General features: G+C 41.4%; 1 protein-coding gene across 2 annotated transcripts in view; it reads right to left on the bottom strand.

Annotated features, from left to right (window-relative positions):
- Positions 1-441: 441 nt before the first annotated feature.
- Positions 442-19,307, bottom strand: part of LOC102782665 (uncharacterized) — a 29,092-nt gene continuing 10,226 nt past the window's right edge. The window contains exons 6-19 of one of the 2 annotated variants that reach the window (XM_087831051.1): positions 18,335-18,766; positions 16,823-17,254; positions 16,015-16,455; positions 11,732-12,163; positions 7,756-8,187; positions 6,241-6,675; positions 5,846-6,109; positions 5,509-5,760; positions 5,168-5,416; positions 4,848-5,090; positions 3,957-4,283; positions 3,002-3,271; positions 2,838-2,921; positions 442-1,601 (exon numbers count right to left, since the gene is read on the bottom strand). In XM_087831051.1, coding sequence (XP_087687177.1) covers positions 1,538-1,601; positions 2,838-2,921; positions 3,002-3,271; positions 3,957-4,283; positions 4,848-5,090; positions 5,168-5,416; positions 5,509-5,760; positions 5,846-6,109; positions 6,241-6,675; positions 7,756-8,187; positions 11,732-12,163; positions 16,015-16,455; positions 16,823-17,254; positions 18,335-18,766 — 4,357 coding nt within the window. In that variant the 3' untranslated portion in view covers positions 442-1,537. Of the gene's footprint in view, positions 1,602-2,837; positions 2,922-3,001; positions 3,272-3,956; positions 5,091-5,167; positions 5,417-5,508; positions 5,761-5,845; positions 6,110-6,240; positions 6,676-7,755; positions 8,188-11,731; positions 12,164-16,014; positions 16,456-16,822; positions 17,255-18,334; positions 18,767-19,307 lie in introns of those variants that run through there. The other variant, XM_087831047.1, reaches the window with a different exon arrangement.

Consider the following 19,307-nt stretch of genomic DNA (forward strand, 5'->3'; position numbering starts at 1 on the left):
CCATCTTTGAACAGAGGGCGGACCTCAGGAAATCACCTGATAAGGTGGGGCCAGGTTTCATAATGAACTCACCTGAAACTCTGGCTGATTGGGACCCACACCCAGTTTCACACCTTGGCTCAGGCGATTAGAGGATCATTCCCTCTGTGGGGGGAAACTCCCACCAGGTTTAAATCTGGGACTCTCCACCATTTGACCTTAGAACTGAAGAAGCCTCTCAGATGAGAGGTGAAATGTCTTCAAGTAACTTAAAGAAGTCCAGATGCTTTTCTTTGCAAGCTCCTTAGACTACGATCATCTGGATGCCTGAGAACCTTCACAGACATCCTGCAGCAGGATGTTATTGATGCCCACATCTCAGACTGAAAGGCGTTTGAAGTCAACAGCATCGCTCGCTGCCTCCCTGAGGATGTGAAGTATTTTGTGTTGAAAACCAATTTATTTACATTCATTGCAAGAAACAACACGTACAAGAACTGTGTTTTTAATAATGGAGTTCAATAAGGTTTCATATAACTTAGAAACATACTCTGATTGTAATCACCGTCTTATATTTAGATTCTTTGTGGAAACATTTCATTGATTAAGAGTCTGTTGATCAGGTGAGGAGAACATCAATACCTAAAGATCTTTAACCACCACTCTCTGTGCTCTTTTCCGTCCTCGTAAGCAAAGATGTGCAGCTTATTTATTTGAATGGGGGTTTGGTAGGATACTGGTCTGATCATCTCCTTAGCATCCAGCTTAATCAATGATCTGACTTCACACCAGACTCTATTCACAAATCGCAAGTTTAAGGTAACGTGCAGAGCGTTCACACAATGAACAGTTATGTCTGAGTGCAGAAGATCATTTATAGGGTTATGCCGCTCTTGTCAGGCCTGGTGACGCCTCCTGTTGGACAATAGCAGAAACTACATATAGAAATTAAATAACAGAGTTTTACTGCTGAGAAACATGAGAAATGACACATCATCAGCTTTATGTGTCACGTTTCAGTCTGATGTCTCTGAGCTTTGGACTGATCAGATTCTCGACTCTCCGTACCGACAAAATGACAGTTAGAGAAATTAAACAGTGAAAGTAGTTGTGAAAACAAGCGTTTCAGTTAATGAAATAAAAATAAAAACAACAACACTGAAAGAAACATTTATAAGAAACATGTCACTACGACGTTGCTGATGAGCCGTTGATGCACATTTACAGAGACTCTACATGAACCACGTGAACTTTTCATGAACTAATACAAACTAAACTCAACAGCTTCAAACATTAAAGCTCAACTGAAACAACAAACTCACTCTGGAAACTCAAAGTGAACTAAAACGAAATCTCAAACATGAATCAAGAATAAAAAATAATTAAAAACAAACAATATGATCTCTACTTAAATAAATATATTTCCTTTCTCAGTATCCTGATAATCTGACATGCACATTTCCCTGAGCAGGTGATGTGATGATGATGATGATGATGATGATGATGATGATGATGATGTTTATTCTGTTGCTCAGCTCAAAGACCGATGGCGGCTGATTTACCAAATCTCAAAGCGTTTGTCTTTAAAGCGTCGTCTGTCCTTGATGTTGTTGCCAAAAACTCTAAAAACAGGACGACAGCAGAGTCAGTGAACGCCACTCAGAGAAAAACTAGAAACTGTTCACAGTGATGAGAATCACAGCCATAAAACCCCTGATTACTCTGCAGGGACACACAACCAGCGCCGTGATGCTTCTGTCTCTAAACTTTAAATTTTAATCTTCAGGATTTTTGGTAAAACAAATTCACAATCTTACAAAAACACAGCTGAAGGATCACATGATCCAATAAAAGCAGCGTTTTTGAGCTGAAACACTTTAGAAACTTTACATTTTTACACTGAATAAAAGCTCTATGATAATAACTTATTATTTTAGAGCAGAGGTCTGAAATCTGTGTAAAAGCCTTTTAAGTCACAGAATCACATATTACAGCAGTAATCTGATTACTTTCAGGTGTGCTTTTATTTGAGATACATGGGAGTGATATTTCTCTAACTTCTTTCAGTAAATGTAATCTAACAGTTTAATAAATGGTAAATGGTCTGTAATTGTATAGCACTTTACTCAGTCCCTAAGGACCCCAAAGCACTTTACATATCCAGTCATTCACACCCATTCACACACTGGTGATGGCAGCTACATTGTAGCCACAGCCGCCCTGGGGCGCACTGGCAGAGGCGAGGCTGCCAGACACTGCCGCCACTGGGCCACCACCAGTAGACAATGGGTGAAGTGTCTTGCCCAAGGACACAACAACTGAGACTGTCCAAGTCAGGGCTCGAACCGGCAACCTTCCAATTACAAGGCGAACTCCCAACTCTTGAGCCACGATCGTAATAGTTAATATGGTGAAATTATACGAGTATTTTTATTATGTAATAACCTCATATACAATATAATTTGTGTCTGAAGGGAGAAACATCCTTTACTCTCGTATGTAAACTTTAAAGATATCTTTACTGAGTTTCATTCATAAATCTACTAATAAATATTGTCTATTAAGTTACTCAGCAGAATGTAAAATTATTAAAATGCACCATCTTTTCCCAAACTGAGGACTTGAGGTTATCAATATCTTTCCTGTGCAGACGCTTTTTAACAAATTCACGTAGTGACGAGTATTTTTCTAACAGTATTTTTGGTGAGAGAACAATTTCAAAGTTTTCAGAGTCAGTAAACAGCCACACTCTCTCGTCTTCTTAATTATACTGAAGTGATAAAGAAATTCATGTGATAAATACAGATCCTCCCAGATGAAAGTCACTGTGAGCTCTGTTAACTTTGGAGTTCACTCACCTCACAGATTGAATGGAGGACCTGATGGAGGTCAGGTGGAGTAACATGTTGGTGGAGGCATCGGTCAGTTTATTGTGACTCAGACTGTAAAAACAAAGAAAAGTTAGAAAATCACAAGAGTTCCTCTGAGTGAAGAAGAAATCAGACTGTGATCAGAAACTCACTCCAGGACTTGGACTTTGTGCAGCTGTGGGATCAGTGTGTGCAGCAGCTGGTCAGTGAGCTCACAGTGACTCAGGTCCAGCTCTGTCAGACCTTCAGACGAGTCCAGCAGCCGAGCCAAAGAGCTGCAGGTCCACTGATCCAGTGTGCTGTGACTCAGGTCCAGTTCTCCATCCAGAGCTCTCCACAGAGACTCTGCACGTTTGAGCGAGTCCCTCTGACTGTGCAGAGGGATCAGGGACACCAGCTGCAGGAGGATGGCTTTACTGGCTCTGAGCAGGAGGAAACAGACTGTTAGACTGAAACAGAAAGGTTTACAATCTCATTCATGTGAGAGCTGCAAAAAGCAGAAAAACCCATACGTACTTCAGGGGCCTTTAAGAAATATTGGGAGCACTTTGTTAGTTGCTACAAAATGCAAAACTACCTCTTCCATTTAATAACACATCAATAATATATTAAAGTTAACTTAAAGAAGTGTGACTATTACCTGGAAATATCTCTGGTAGTTTCTGTGTAATAAGCAGGAAACAGGGCTGCAAAATGCAAAACTGCCTGTTTCTAATTAATAACATGTTTCCAGGTAAAAATTACACACTTTTAAAGTTATTAATAGGTTATTAATGTGTTATTAAATAGAAACAGACGTTTTGCATTTTGCAGCTCTGAATCCTGCTTAATACACAGAAACTACCTGAGGTTTCTGAGTGGTAACAACTTAGAAATTACCACATTATTACATTCTTGTTTCTGCCTTGTTACCCTACTATTACCACTTTATTACCGAGCTGTAATAGAAAGTGCAACTGAAACAATAGTGTACAAACATTTTTTTGGCTTTAAATTAAATTTACTAAAGTTGATCGACAGAAAAATGCCGCTAGTGGTCAGAAGTACAGATCAGGTACGAGCCAAAGATGGATTTTAATGAAATAAATACAGACTGAAGTTTCTCACCTGAGTCGGACTCTGTCCAGAACAGGAAGCAGCAGGTCCAGCCCGAAATCGTCCACCTCACAGTCTCTGAGGTCGAGCTGTGTCTCCTGGCTGCTGTGCCCCAGGACGGTGGAGAGGGCCCAGCAGTCAGCAGCCGTCAATCTCAAAGCTTCTCTCTGCTCCTCCTGTTCCAGGTCCATAAAGGAGGAGCAGGACAGATCCAGCCTGTGCTGCAGAGCCCCCTGCAGGCCTGCTGATGCCCACAGCTGGGCTGTAGCACAGCAGTGGACCAACCTCAGCAGCAAAGTCCTGTCAACACTGTAGAAAAGATACAAACCAGATTCACACCTGGTGCTTACATTCAATCTGTACTGAATCCTGACATTTTATACAGGAGCCCATCATCTGAACTGTAACCACATTTACTTACATGGAGTTAACTCTAGTTAACTTGCCTCTTCCTGCTAACTTTAGTTAACCTGCCCAGCCTGACTTTACACCCACAGTAATGAGGTCTGATCACAGCACAAGTCTGACCACCTAAAAATGTGTCCTTTCCATTCAGATCCTGATTAGCACGACAGGCCTGATGTTTGATTTCAAAGAAACATCTGTGAAGTCGACCTTTCAAACTGTCAAAGCGCAGAAATGTCAAAATATGCATCATTTTCCGTGACCAGTGAAGCCAGTTATCCAAATACAGATCACATGCTAATATCATGCAGGGGATTCTAATTCTAGTCCACCCATCCATCCTACATGATCTGATTAATAAGCTCAGCTATTGTTCTACAGTCCATCCGGTTTATAATACTTTTCATTAGCACCAGGCAGGCATTAAACCATTACCTCAGTGATGACGAGTGGTTATGTTGTTAAACCATCAGTAATGTCTGACCTGAGTTGAGACACTTGTCCAGAGCAAACAGGAGAGACTCTGAGCTCCCTGCTGGTATGGAGGTCCACAGCAGGTTGAGTTTGACTCCATCACTGTGATGCAGGATGAAGAGCAGAGCTGAAAAGTCCACCGAGTCCAGCTGTGTGCAGGTCAGATTGATCACATGACGCAGTGACCTCAGTAAAGCTGCTACACTGTGACTGCTGTGAGCTTCATGGATGTGTCTGATGGCAGATAACACAAAGCTGGGACTGGACCTGAAAGCATTCAGAGTGTTAACGCTGGCATGATGGACAACTCCAGTCACAGGATATTATTAAGATACAACACCAACCTTTGAAACACAATCCTGTCCAGGAAGGGCAGCAGATGTGAGACGTTTTCCTGTAAACAGCTGACCTTTGTCAGGTTGACTGTGATGGTCTGACCTGATGAGTGCTGTAAGAGAAAGTAAAGAACCTCCCAGGTCAGACAGCAGGAAGTCAGGTCTCCACCTACTTTACTGAAGAAACTCTGAGTCAGCTCCAGGTCCTGGACTTCATGAAGGAGGGCAGGAAGCTGCTGCAGGTTCTCATTCTTCACTCTGGAGAAGAATCACAGTAACATTCATTAACACATTTGTTAAACACAGAAGAATATGCTACTTTAAACATGATGTGACTTCAGACAGATTACCTGATACTCAGTGGGCCACGATGAAGCAGCAGCGCAGTGAGATGCTGAGGTGGGATGCAGAGCTCTGACAGGTCTAAGTGTCTGACTGTCCAGACCCTCAGCAGAGACGCAACACTACTGACAACTCTGAGCAACACTCTGTCTGACAGGAAGAAGCTTTCAGTGATGGAAAGCGTTTCAATGACCAACGACTGAGAAACTCTGTCTGCTCTAACCCATCGAAGCAGCAGCAACACCACATCAGGGCTTAACCTGAGAGAGAAACAGGATATATTCAGGTAGAACACGTGTTCCCTTGAAAAGAACAACACAATGATGATACCACAAAGACACTGACCTCAGACTTTTGATATTTGATGTATGTTTAAGAAGCAGAGAGGCTCCCCTGGTAGAGATCTTTCTGGGTTTGAGGCTGAGCTCCACGTTAGACCCACAGAGGCCAAGAACTCTGCCTACAGAGCTGCAGGTACCCCTGGTTAACCATCCAGTCAAGGATAGGTTGTAATCAAGGAGCTGCAGCAGAGACGACAACTGCTGCACTTCCTGTTTGGACTTGACAGCAAAACATGAACAAACCCTTTGGAAGAAACCTGCATCACATCTGAAACAGGAAGAAACATGAACAAATGTAAAAACACAGGATTGAAGAAATCCAAGAAATGAAACATTTTGAACACCATGTTTCATGTTTCCTTTGAATACTGTCAGCTGTAAAGATGAATAATGATTTACCTGAGCTGTGAGATATAAGGCAGACACTGCAGCAAACTCCTCACTTCACTCTCTTCATGTGAGCAGCCTGTCAGCTCCACTTGTTTCTTCTCTGGTTGGAGTTTCAGCACCTCCAGGAGGATGGAGGTCTTTCTCTCTGAGAGCTTTATGGACCAGACTGCAGGAGCTGACTGGAAAACTGACTGTAATGATGGAAGGACACTCAGACCTGTTTTAGTCTGATAGTCCTTCACATGGGAGTACAGATCCAACAGGAAGTCAAGACGATATTTGTCATTGGAATTAGAACGAAGAGGAAATGTCTGATAAGAGCAGACTGATGATAACATGTTGAGGATCTTCTCTCCTGTCCTCTGTTCTCTCTCTGCTGCTCCAATGAAGAGATTCATCAAGAACTCAGTTTGACCTGAGAGATTTCCTGATGACTGACAGAAACTGGAAGAATGAGAAGGAAACACAATGTGATGATTTGATCTGAGCACCATGAACAGAAACAAGCAGCACTCACTGATACCATACTGATATCAACAGAGAGTTTTGAGATGTTGTAGATTTGTGACGTTTCACGTGTTTCGAGTGTGTAGTCAGTGTGTTGTTGATGTTTTGTTTTGTGTGTTAGTGAGGGCAGTAGCTAATGTCACAGTTGCTGACAAAAAGCCACCAAAGGCTACGGTGGCCCCTAAGAGACAAAGCACATACAAACTTCAAAACACGTACAAACTCTGAAGCACGTAATATATAAGACATATTACAAGATGTAACACCTGCATATGTGTAACAAAATGGCTTTGATTTTGCCACCACATTTGATTTTGATGTCACCGTAGCTCCACCCCTGGTGTCTGACTGTCTAAATGAGACTAACAGGCATAAATGTGCTCTTGTAAGCCAATTATAATTATACTTGTAATTAGAATTAGAATTACAAGAAGTACAAGCAGAAACTTTGAAACTCTATCTTCAAAATTTTTAGAGCTTTCTTACTGATAAAACCTCATTATGAACATTCAGACAACACAAAGTCCTTAAACAATAATGAAATGACAGAAAAGTTTGTTTCTCACTTTCTTCTATAGAAACTAGTTTGTTTACAGTTACAGTAAAACTGGACAGTCTGAGATACCAGAACTTAATTTTACACTTTGATTTCTTACAGTTTAAGTCCAAAGAGTCACACTGACAGATTTATTTGTTTGTCACAGCAGCTTTTTCTTCATCATGGAGAAAAACAGATACATATGTCACTTCTTTACACTGACAGAAAGGAGAGTTTCACTTGTCCGGCCCACTGAAGGTCAAAGTGGGCTGTATGTGGCACCCCATGTAAACGGAGTGTGACTACCCCCGATTTAACCAAAAATGATAAAACAAATAAATAAAAATACGAGAGCAGAGTTTTATAAAAGTACAACTACTGATGAAATGATGAAACAAACCGTGATTGTTGAAGGTTGAAATCTTATTTGGAATCAAAGTGCAGTCACAGAAATAAGAGAGTGGATAACAATGATTTACCTGAGCTGTGAGATATAAGGCAGACACTGCAGCAAACTCCTCACTTCACTCTCTTCATGTGAGCAGCCTGTCAGCTCCACTTGTTTCTTCTCTGGTTGGAGTTTCAGCAGCTCCAGGAGGATGGAGGTCTTTCTCTCTGAGAGCTTTATGGACCAGACTGCAGGAGCTGAAAATACTGACTGTAATGATGGAAGGACACTCAGACCTGTTTTAGTCTCACTGTCCTTCACATGGGAGTACAGATCCAACAGGAAGTCAAGACGATATTTGTCATTAGAATTAGAACGAAGAGGAAATGTCTGATAAGAGCAGACTGATGAGAGCATGTTGAGGATCTTCTCTCCTGTCCTCTGGTCTCTCTCTGCTGCTCCAGTGAAGAGATTCATCAAGAACTCAGTTTGATCTGAGAGATTTCCTGATGACTGACAGAAACTGGAAGAACGAGAAGGAAACACGATGTGATGATTTGATCTGAGCACCATGAACAGAAACAAGCAGCACTCACTGATACCATCCTAGAAATGTCTCAGATAAATATCTGCATCACTCTGAAACTTCTCGGATGAGAGGTGAAACGTCTTCAAGCATCTTAAAGAGGTCCAGACGCTTTTCTTTCCAAGCTCCTTAGACTATGCAGCCAATCACACGTAAACACAGACTAAGCTCATACCATTATGTGAAAGAAGGAGGGGGGCAGATGTTCCACAGACAGCAAGAGCGGTGGTACAGGCCAGGTATACAAAGGAAAGGCCCATTTAAATAGAAGCGTGTTGGGGAAAAAGTGAGAAAATGAGTGAAAACGTAAAAGGAGCAACATCTGGTTTCATTTCAGTGAAGTTGGAGACTCACAGCTGAGTGCAGGATTTACAAAAGTAGGAGCTGATAAAGTGGAATCGTTGTAATTTTCAGAAAGGTTGCAAACTCTTCCAGGCCTTAAACCTAATGTGTTTTTCTCCCCAGTACTAGTAAATGCACAAAAATAAGGTTTTTATGAAAACCCTGTAACAGCTTCCGTGAAAAAGAGTAAAGTTACAGTTCAGTATTGAATATCACACAATATAAACTCATACAAGTGTTTTTGAATGGCAGAGATGCAGAAATGTGTGCATGTAGCACAGAATCATGGCTCAGTGTCTGACAGGGGCAGATCTACAGGGGTGACATGGGGTGGCATGTCCACCCCAAAAGAATCTCCTGCCACCCCAGTTTTGCACATCAAAATAACATAGCATTAACACTTTCATAATAGCATTAAGACTTTGAGCTTAGCTATAATTAACACTGAATATAAATTCTAAAACTGAATATATTGCATAGTGTCACACCCCACACGTCATTTCTTGTTGTCAGTAGAATCATATGATTGTGCCAGAGCACATTATGAATCAACACCAGATATCAAATTTCAGATTTCAGCACAGGTGGTTGGTTGTGTGGAATTAAGGTGAGTGTTATTGACCCTCTGGGGTCGACAGAAGCACAGCACCTCCAAATCACGTGAGTGATTTAAGCTCACATAGCAACAAGGTGCAGCCACGCTGAGTCTCTGTTACAACTTGAGTTGTAACAGACTTCACAGTAGGGCTGCCACAAAAGATTGTTTTGATAGTCGAACAGTCACCGATTATTTTTGCGATTAGTCGACTAATCAGATCATCATCCATTGGACGTAAAACGTACAGCTTATTGCACCATCAGCATCTGCTCTTATATAACTATCATTAGCTTACAGCTTTAAGTGTTTAAGGTATGTGCTAACTAAAAATAAAGACAAGATGATAGTTTATTAAACTCCACCGACTTTAAAAAATTCAGCCATCTGCTCCTTGCTATCTAAAATATAACAGGACACCGGAGTAAATTCTCGAGCATCTCACACTTCTGATAATCAGCTGTCTGCTTGACGTTTATTCAGCTGTGTAAAAACTGTAACTTTAATCTCAGCCAAACCGATTCACTCAGGAATAAATAAAAACTGAAAAAAGCCAAACAGTAACATTTTAAGTTATCTAAGTGACTTATATATCATGTTTAACCTGAGTAGCGAAAGACCAAAAATCTCCAAAAATGTCAGAGCACTTATGCAAATATGTGATGTCTTGATAAATAAAGCAGATATTTGAGGTTTACACAGCTACATTGTCGCCAGAAAATATGTTAAATGTTTTTTGCGACCCAGGAAGAATAATAAGAGTAATATTAAAACTAAGTAGCTGCCGCCATTGTTGGAAACTGGAATTGGCAAGGCCGTGCTATGAATGCTGGGATAGGTTGGGCCACGAAGGACACATTTGTCGGGCGCATTTGGAGGAGTCTTTGAATTTGGACAGCCTTCGTCGCATCGCTGTAATGTAATCGGCCTACAAATGCTTCCTCAGGAGGATGCGACCCCTGAATTTGGACACAGCTACGATACCGGACACTGCTTCTTCTTCTTCGGGGTTTAACAGTAGCTGGCATCCTTGTACATGCAGTGCTGCCATCTTCTGTTTCAGTCCGTTATTACACTCTTAAATCCTACTGCTTATTCCTGTGTCTTTCAGGACCTTCCGAAGCGGGATTAATAAAGTATTTGTGATTCTGATTAGAAATGACGCGTCTTCTATCAAATTAGTCGTCCACGATTTTGATAGTCGATGTAATCGTGACTAGTCGACTAATTGTGGCAGCCCTACTTCAAACTATATGCCAGATTTTAAATTTTATTGATAGGACACTATGATAAATAAACATACACACTGTTTTTTCCTGAATAATCTCGTCACGTTTAGTGCAGTTATAGAGTTTGTTTTCTAAGGACAGAGCAAAAAAAAGAAAAAATGAAAAAAATGCCACCTCTTTGTTTATTGGTGTTAGTGTACCATGTCTATCAATAAAACTTTATATGGCAACATGTGGGATTTGGTTGTTTAGGAAGAGGGGGAAGTTTTGGGAGTGATGGTTGCAAGACAGAGTGGAAGAGAGAGAGAGTGAGTGATATCAACAGAGAGTTTTGAGATGTTGTAGATTTGTGACGTTTCACGTGTTTCGAGTGTGTAGTCAGTGTGTTGTTGATGTTTTGTTTTGTGTGTTAGTGAGGGCAGTAGCTAATGTCACAGTTGCTGACAAAAAGCCACCAAAGGCTACGGTGGCCCCTAAGATACAAAGCACATACAAACTTCAAAACACGTACAAACTCTGAAGCACGTAATATATAAGACATATTACAAGATGTAACACCTGCATATGTGTAACAAAATGGCTTTGATTTTGCCACCACATTTGATTTTGATGTCACCGTAGCTCCACCCCTGGTGTCTGACTGTCTAAATGAGACTAACAGGCATAAATGTGCTCTTGTAAGCCAATTATAATTATACTTGTAATTAGAATTAGAATTACAAGAAGTACAAGCAGAAACTTTGAAACTCTATCTTCAAAATTTTTAGAGCTTTCTTACTGATAAAACCTCATTATGAACATTCAGACAACACAAAGTCCTTAAACAATAATGAAATGACAGAAAAGTTTGTTTCTCACTTTCTTCTATAGAAACTAGTTTGTTTACAGTTACAGTAAAACTGGACAGTCTGAGATACCAGAACTTAATTTTACACTTTGATTTCTTACAGTTTAAGTCCAAAGAGTCACACTGACAGATTTCTTTGTTTGTCACAGCAGCTTTTGCTTCATCATGGAGAAAAACAGATACATATGTCACTTCTTTACACTGACAGAAAGGAGAGTTTCACTTGTCCGGCCCACTGAAGGTCAAAGTGGGCTGTATGTGGCACCCCATGTAAACGGAGTGTGACTACCCCCGATTTAACCAAAAATGGTAAAACAAAAGGACCCCAATAAAAATACGAGAGCAGAGTTTTATAAAAGTACAACTACTGATGAAATGATGAAACAAACCGTGATTGTTGAAGGTTGAAATCTTATTTGGAATCAAAGTGCAGTCACAGAAATAAGAGAGTGGATAACAATGATTTACCTGAGCTGTGAGATATAAGGCAGACACTGCAGCAAACTCCTCACTTCACTCTCTTCATGTGAGCAGCCTGTCAGCTCCACTTGTTTCTTCTCTGGTTGGAGTTTCAGCAGCTCCAGGAGGATGGAGGTCTTTCTCTCTGAGAGCTTTATGGACCAGACTGCAGGAGCTGAAAATACTGACTGTAATGATGGAAGGACACTCAGACCTGTTTTAGTCTCACAGTCCTTCACATGGGAGTACAGATCAAGCAGGAAGTCACTCTGATATTTGTCATTGGAATAAGAAAGAAGAGGAAATGTCTGATAAGAGCAGACTGATGAGAGCATGTTGAGGATCTTCTCTCCTGTCCTCTGTTCTCTCTCTGCTGCTCCAGTGAAGAGATTCATCAAGAACTCAGTTTGATCTGACAGATTTCCTGATGACTGACAGAAACTGGAACGAGAAGGAAACACGATGTGATGATTTGATCTGAGCACAATAAACTGAAACAAGCAGCACTGATACATCCTAGAAATGTCTCAGATAAACATCTGCATCACTCTGAAGCTTCCAGAGTTTCAGCAGCAATGATCAGCTCACATTTCTCTCTGGATTCACACTTTAGCATTTATGGAAATGATTACTTAAAGAAGAAAAACACAGTTAACGTTTTACAAGTCAGAGATGGAGTTCTTTTTACTGTTTGATTCTTATTAAATATCATTTCATTACTGTCACACAAACATGTTTCACAGTGGAAACTGGTTCAGTAAGTCAGACAGTGAAGCTTTAAAAACAGCTGAACTTTCTCATTTTAATGTTCACAGGAGTAAACAAATCGAGTGCTAACAACAACTGAATAATAATAAGAAAACACTGAACCTTCATCATTAGTGAATTTACAACATTTAAATGAAATAAAGGATCAATGTGGATAAAACTAATGTGTCAATATAAAACCGATTACAGAGAAATATCATGTGAATACAGAAAATGTACTTATGTACTTCCAGCACCGCTCCGAGCTGGCAGCCAGTATCAGCAGAGTCCTTTTTTCTCTTTAATATATGTTTCTTTGTTGTTCTTGTTTTTCTATTGTGGACTGCTGTCCCCCACAATGGAGCTCAGAACTTTATGGACAATCCTGTTTTTTAATCACATTTTTTACAGCATCTGTGTCCAAAGAGCATGTGGATGTCCAACCTCCCATTGTTTACAGCAGGGATCAGCTGTTAGCCCTCGGAGTCTCCGCTGCCCTGCCTACCGCCGAGCAAGCTAACATCCCCCGCGAGGTGAGGAGGAAGAGACACGGTACTCGGGCCGGGATCGGGCGTCGCAGTAAAGTCAGGAGGAGCGATTCCTTCTGTTATTATGGGGAATGTGAGATCGCTCTTCAATAAAACAGACGAACTGGCGGCTCTTACCCGACATCAGAGGAGCTACAGGGAGTGCAGCCTGATGTGCTGCACAGAGTCGTGGCTAACTGCGCTAACTCCGTACTCACATGTAAACATGGATGGTTTTCATCTGATCCGGGCCAACAGAACAACGGAGAGTGGTAAGAAGAGTGGAGGGGGTCTGGCTGTGAACGATAGATGGTGTAACTCTGGGCATTTATCTATCAAACAGACGCTATGCTGTAAGGACATTGAGCTTCTAGCGGTTAGCATGAGACCGTACTATCTACCGCGAGAGTTTACACACGTGATTATGATAGCTGTGTATGTCCCTCTGCTAGCGCTGCAGCAGCCTGTGAGGACCTGCACACTGTAACCAGCAGACTCCAAACACAGCACCCTCAGGCCCTTTTCCTGATCTCTGGGGACTTTAATCACATCTCCCTGTCCTCCACTCTCCCCACCTTCACCCAGTACGTCACCTGCTACACCAGAGACAATAAAATGTTGGACTTATTGTATGCTAACACCAAGGAGGCATACAGCTCATCACCTGAGGAGACAAACAGGAGCTGAGAGTTTCCCAGAAGAAGCTGAAATGGAAGATAAGGCAAGGGAAGGAAAACTACAGGAGGAAGATGGAAGAGCAGCTGCAACAGGACAACATCAGAGGGGTTTGGAACAGCCTGAAGGACAAGAACCAACCCCCCAGGCTGCAGGAGACCTGGGTGGGTGAATGACCTAAATAAATATTTTAATAGGTTTGATCAACCACCCACCCCCAGCACCGTCTTTCCCTCATCTTTTAGGACTGTCTGTCCTTCATCTCAGGACTTCACACCTCCCAGCTCCCAGTCATCACACCCACCCCCGGCTTCTGTGGACTCCAACTTACACCCCCTCCCCTGAAACCCCCTCTCTCCATCTCAGCACTTCAAGTGAGGAACGAGCTTTGCAAGATCAAGGTGTGGAAGGCTGCAGGTCCAGATGGCGTCAGCTCCAGGCTCCTGAGATGCTGCACAGATGAACTGTGTGGCATCCTAGGTTATCTGTTCAACCTGAGCCTGTCACTGGGGAAAGTACCACAGCTGTGGAAGACATCCTGTGTGGTACCTAGAGCTGGGCGATATGAGATTTTTTTCATATCACGATGTTTATTTCATTTCAGGCGATAACGATATATATCACGATATAAGCCAAATAACTATATTTGTAAGATTTAAATGTTGCTCACAAGTAAAATGTGAAATAATCAGCAGCTTGTTTTGATTTAAATATTTATTTCCCATAATAAGTTCAACAGGGTAGATGTACTTAAGGAACATGAGACTTTTTCAGATAAATAAAGGCAAATATTGCAAACTACACAAAAGGCAGCCGCTAAAGCGTTTAAGTTTCAAAGTAGAACAAACAAAACTACTAAATTGTCAGTTCCACTTAGAAACAAAATATTAATTCTAAAAATAAATCTATAGACTATAAACCTAAATCTATAAATCTATAAACCTATCGCAATAGTTTAATTTTTCTATCGAGAAAAAGTTATTTCTCAATACATATCGTTATCGTTCTATCGCCCAGCTCTAGTGGTACTGTGAGGATCATGTTCTTTGATTTCTCCAGTGCTTTCAATACCATCCAGCCACGACTTCTGAGGGACAAGCTGGGCTATCAGGAGTGGACCACCACATGTCCCAGTGGATACTGGACTACCTCACAGGTCCACAGTATGTGAGGTCACAGGGCTGTGTCTCTGGTCTGCAGTACGGGGGCCCCACAGGGAACTGTGCTGGCACCGTTCCTCTTCACCCTCTACACTGCAGACTTCTCCATCAACTCCCCACGCTGCCACCTACAGAAGTTCTCTGACGACTCTGCCATAATCGGCCTCATCACAGGTGAGGACGACTCAGAGTACAGACAGTGGACTCTGGACTTTGTGGACTGGTGTCAGCAGAACCACCTGCTGATCAACTCGGGAAAACCAAGGAGTTGTTGGTGGACTTCCGGAGACGCAGACCCACCACACTGACACCGGTGAACATCCAGGGAGTGGACATTGAGATAGTTGACTCTTATAGGTACCTGGGTGTTCACCTGAATAATAAACTGGAGCCACAACACTGATGCTGTTTACAGGAAGGGTCAGAGCAGACTCTACCTGCTGAGGCGGCTGAGGTCATTTGGAGTACAGGGAGCACTTTTAAAGACCTTCTATGACTCTGTGGTGGCATCTGTCATTTTTTACAGTGTGGTATGTTGGAGCAGCAGTTTATCTGCAGCTGGACAGAGTCTCCCAGCCCATGCATGTAAATGTTGCTGCAGAGCTGCTTCAGTGACAGACTGCTGCGTCCTCAATGCATGAAGGAGCGTTTCTGCAGGTCCTTCCTCCCTGCAGCTGTCAGACTGTACAATCAGAACTGCTCCCAACAAACATAGATGTTTACATCAGTGCTGTAACTACTTCTACTGTTATAACTGCACATTACTTTTCTCAGCTCATATATTATTGAAAGTTACATGTCTACTTTTTAATGCACAGGTACAATAAACAATCTGCACTTTTCTAATTATTCTAAATATTCTTAACTATTTAAACATCTTTCAGTATCCTGCTCTGTGTGCACACTATGTGTAAGCTAATTTTAACAACTGTACTCTGCTCTGGAAACTATTGTCCATGATGTAAATATGTAAAAATTGTGTTTCTGTTCTGTTTGTATATGTGTGTTTGTGCTGCTGATACAACCAAATTTCCCCTTGTGGGACAATTAAAGGATTATTCTATTCTATTCTAAAACTAAAAAATTTCAATAAAATTCAAAGAATATAAAACATTTCCACTGCTGACTTCAGGGAGAATCTCGTCTTATGAATAATTAATCATGTAAAGTAGAATTCATGTACCTGAGCTGTGAGATATAAGGCAGACACTGCAGCAAACTCCTCACTTCACTCTCTTCATGTGAGCAGCCTGTCAGCTCCACTTGTTTCTTCTCTGGTTGGAGTTTCAGCACCTCCAGGAGGATGGAGGTCTTTCTCTCTGAGAGCTTTATCGACCAGACTGCAGGAGCTGACTGGAAAACTGACTGTAATGATGGAAGGACACTCAGACCTGTTTTAGTCTGATAGTCCTTCACATGGGAGTACAGATCCAACAGGAAGTCACTCTGATAATAACCATGCATGTATCTCTCATCAAAAGGGAATGTCTGATATGTGCACACTGATGCTAACAGCTCCAGGATCTTCTCTCCTGTCTGCTGCTCTCTCTCTGCTGCTGCACAGAACAGACTCACAAAGAACCTGACTGCTTCATGAAGATCTGACCACCCATCATCATTAACACTGGAACAATAAGAAGGAAACATTTAGTGATGATTTGATGAGCTGCATAAAAACAGCCACACACTGCTGATGGACTCCATCTCTTCCATGTCCTTCCTGTACATAATGAAGCTCCATGTTATATATAACATACAAGAGGGAAACATATCTCAGTTACAGCACTTAACTATAAATTCCACTTTTAGAAGCTTCTTTAAAACAAGAACAGACTGTAAAAATCTGACTTTAAGATTAAATTTCTTAATAGAAATAATTTTTTCTGCTTTCTTTCTAAAGTATACTATATACTATATGTACACTGCATGTGGTGAACACATGATCTCTAAAAGTGCTCACTAAGCTTCTAAATAAAATCTGTCGTATTTACCTGAGCTGTGAGATATAAGGCAGACACTGCAGCAAACTCCTCACTTCACTCTCTTCATGTGAGCAGCCTGTCAGCTCCACTTGTTTCTTCTCTGGTTGGAGTTTCAGCAGCTCCAGGAGGATGGAGGTCTTTCTCTCTGAGAGCTTTATGGACCAGACTGCAGGAGCTGAAAATACTGACTGTAATGATGGAAGGACACTCAGACCTGTTTTAGTCTGATAGTCCTTCACATGGGAGTACAGATCCAACAGGAAGTCACTCTGATATTTGTCATTGGAATTAGAACGAAGAGGAAATGTCTGATAAGAGCAGACTGATGAGAGCATGTTGAGGATCTTCTCTCCTGTCCTCTGTTCTCTCTCTGCTGCTCCAATGAAGAGATTCATCAAGAACTCAGTTTGACCTGAGAGATTTCCTGATGACTGACAGAAACTGGAAGAACCAGAAGGAAACACGATGTGATGATTTGATCTGAGCACCATGAACAGAAACAAGCAGCACTCACTGATACCATACTGATATCAACAGAGAGTTTTGAGATGTTGTAGATTTGTGACGTTTCACGTGTTTCGAGTGTGTAGTCAGTGTGTTGTTGATGTTTTGTTTTGTGTGTTAGTGAGGGCAGTAGCTAATGTCACAGTTGCTGACAAAAAGCCACCAAAGGCTACGGTGGCCCCTAAGAGACAAAGCACATACAAACTTCAAAACACGTACAAACTCTGAAGCACGTAATATATAAGACATAATACAAGATGTAACACCTGCATATGTGTAACAAAATGGCTTTGATTTTGCCACCACATTTGATTTTGATGTCACCGTAGCTCCACCCCTGGTGTCTGACTGTCTACATGAGACTAACAGGCATAAATGTGCTCTTGTAAGCCAATTATAATTATACTTGTAATTAGAATTAGAATTACAAGAAGTACAAGCAGAAACTTTGAAACTCTATCTTCAAAATTTTTAGAGCTTTCTTACTGATAAAACCTCATTATGAACATTCAGACAACACAAAGTCCTTAAACAATAATGAAATGACAGAAAAGTTTGTTTCTCACTTTCTTCTATAGAAACTAGTTTGTTTACAGTTACAGTAAAACTGGACAGTCTGAGATACCAGAACTTAATTTTACACTTTGATTTCTTACAGTTTAAGTCCAAAGAGTCACACTGACAGATTTCTTTGTCTGTCACAGCAGCTTTTTCTTCATCATGGAGAAAAACAGATACATATGTCACTTCTTTACACTGACAGAAAGGAGAGTTTCACTTGTGCGGCCCACTGAAGGTCAAAGTGGGCTGTATGTGGCACCCCATGTAAACGGAGTGTGACTACCCCCGATTTAACCAAAAATGATAAAACAAATAAATAAAAATACGAGAGCAGAGTTTTATAAAAGTACAACTACTGATGAAATGATGAAACAAACCGTGATTGTTGAAGGTTGAAATCTTATTTGGAATCAAAGTGCAGTCACAGAAATAAGAGAGTGGATAACAATGATTTACCTGAGCTGTGAGATGTAAGGCAGACACTGCAGCAAACTCCTCACTTCACTCTCTTCATGTGAGCAGCCTGTCAGCTCCACTTGTTTCTTCTCTGGTTGGAGTTTCAGCAGCTCCAGGAGGATGGAGGTCTTTCTCTCTGAGAGCTTTATGAACCAGACTGCAGGAGCTGAAAATACTGACTGTAATGATGGAAGGACACTCAGACCTGTTTTAGTCTCACAGTCCTTCACATGGGAGTACAGATCCAACAGGAAGTCAAGACGATAATAACCATACATGTATCTCTCATGAAGAGGGAATGTCTGATATGTGCACACTGATGCTAACAGCTCCAGGATCTTCTCTCCTGTCCTCTGCTCTCTCTCTGCTGCTGCAAAGAACAGACTCACAAAGATCCTCGTTCGGTCTTCATCTGATGTCTCAGCATCAACTCTGGAACAATAAGAAGGAAACATTCAGTGATGGTTTGATGGGAGCTGCATAAAAACAACCACACACTGCTGACACACTTTGCAATGTTTGTGTTTTTAATCTGAATCTTTGTTGATTTTCTGTCTTCAGTAAAATGAAACTATGATAGAAATCAGAGTCGGTTTATTTCTTTGGAAGTCAGCAAACTCTTAAGTTGAGCAGAGGATCAAATAATGATGTCACTGCTGTAAAAAGGTAGAACACTGTGTGAGAACAGCTGTAATATTGTATTATTCATGTACGTCGGAGTATTTGGAGAGTTTAGATTTTGCTACGGTCACTGAATCCTGGTATTTCTTGGTTTAATGCAGTAACGTGTCTGTTTTCTACAATGTTTATATGACAGGAAATGCTGTTTGCGTTGGATTCTCTATGATGAAGGAGATGGCGAGCCACCTCTGAACCTGATCACCTCCTTAGCCTGAGCAGCTGCTCTGAGTTTTCACTGTGCCAGGAGGCCACGCCCCCTTTTTCAGCCTTCACCTGAGTTCACCTGTGTGAA

The sequence above is a fragment of the Neolamprologus brichardi genome, chromosome 3 (assembly GCF_056152115.1).
Source record: "Neolamprologus brichardi isolate AB-2024 chromosome 3, ASM5615211v1, whole genome shotgun sequence".
NCBI classification, from domain to species: domain Eukaryota; kingdom Metazoa; phylum Chordata; class Actinopteri; order Cichliformes; family Cichlidae; genus Neolamprologus; species Neolamprologus brichardi.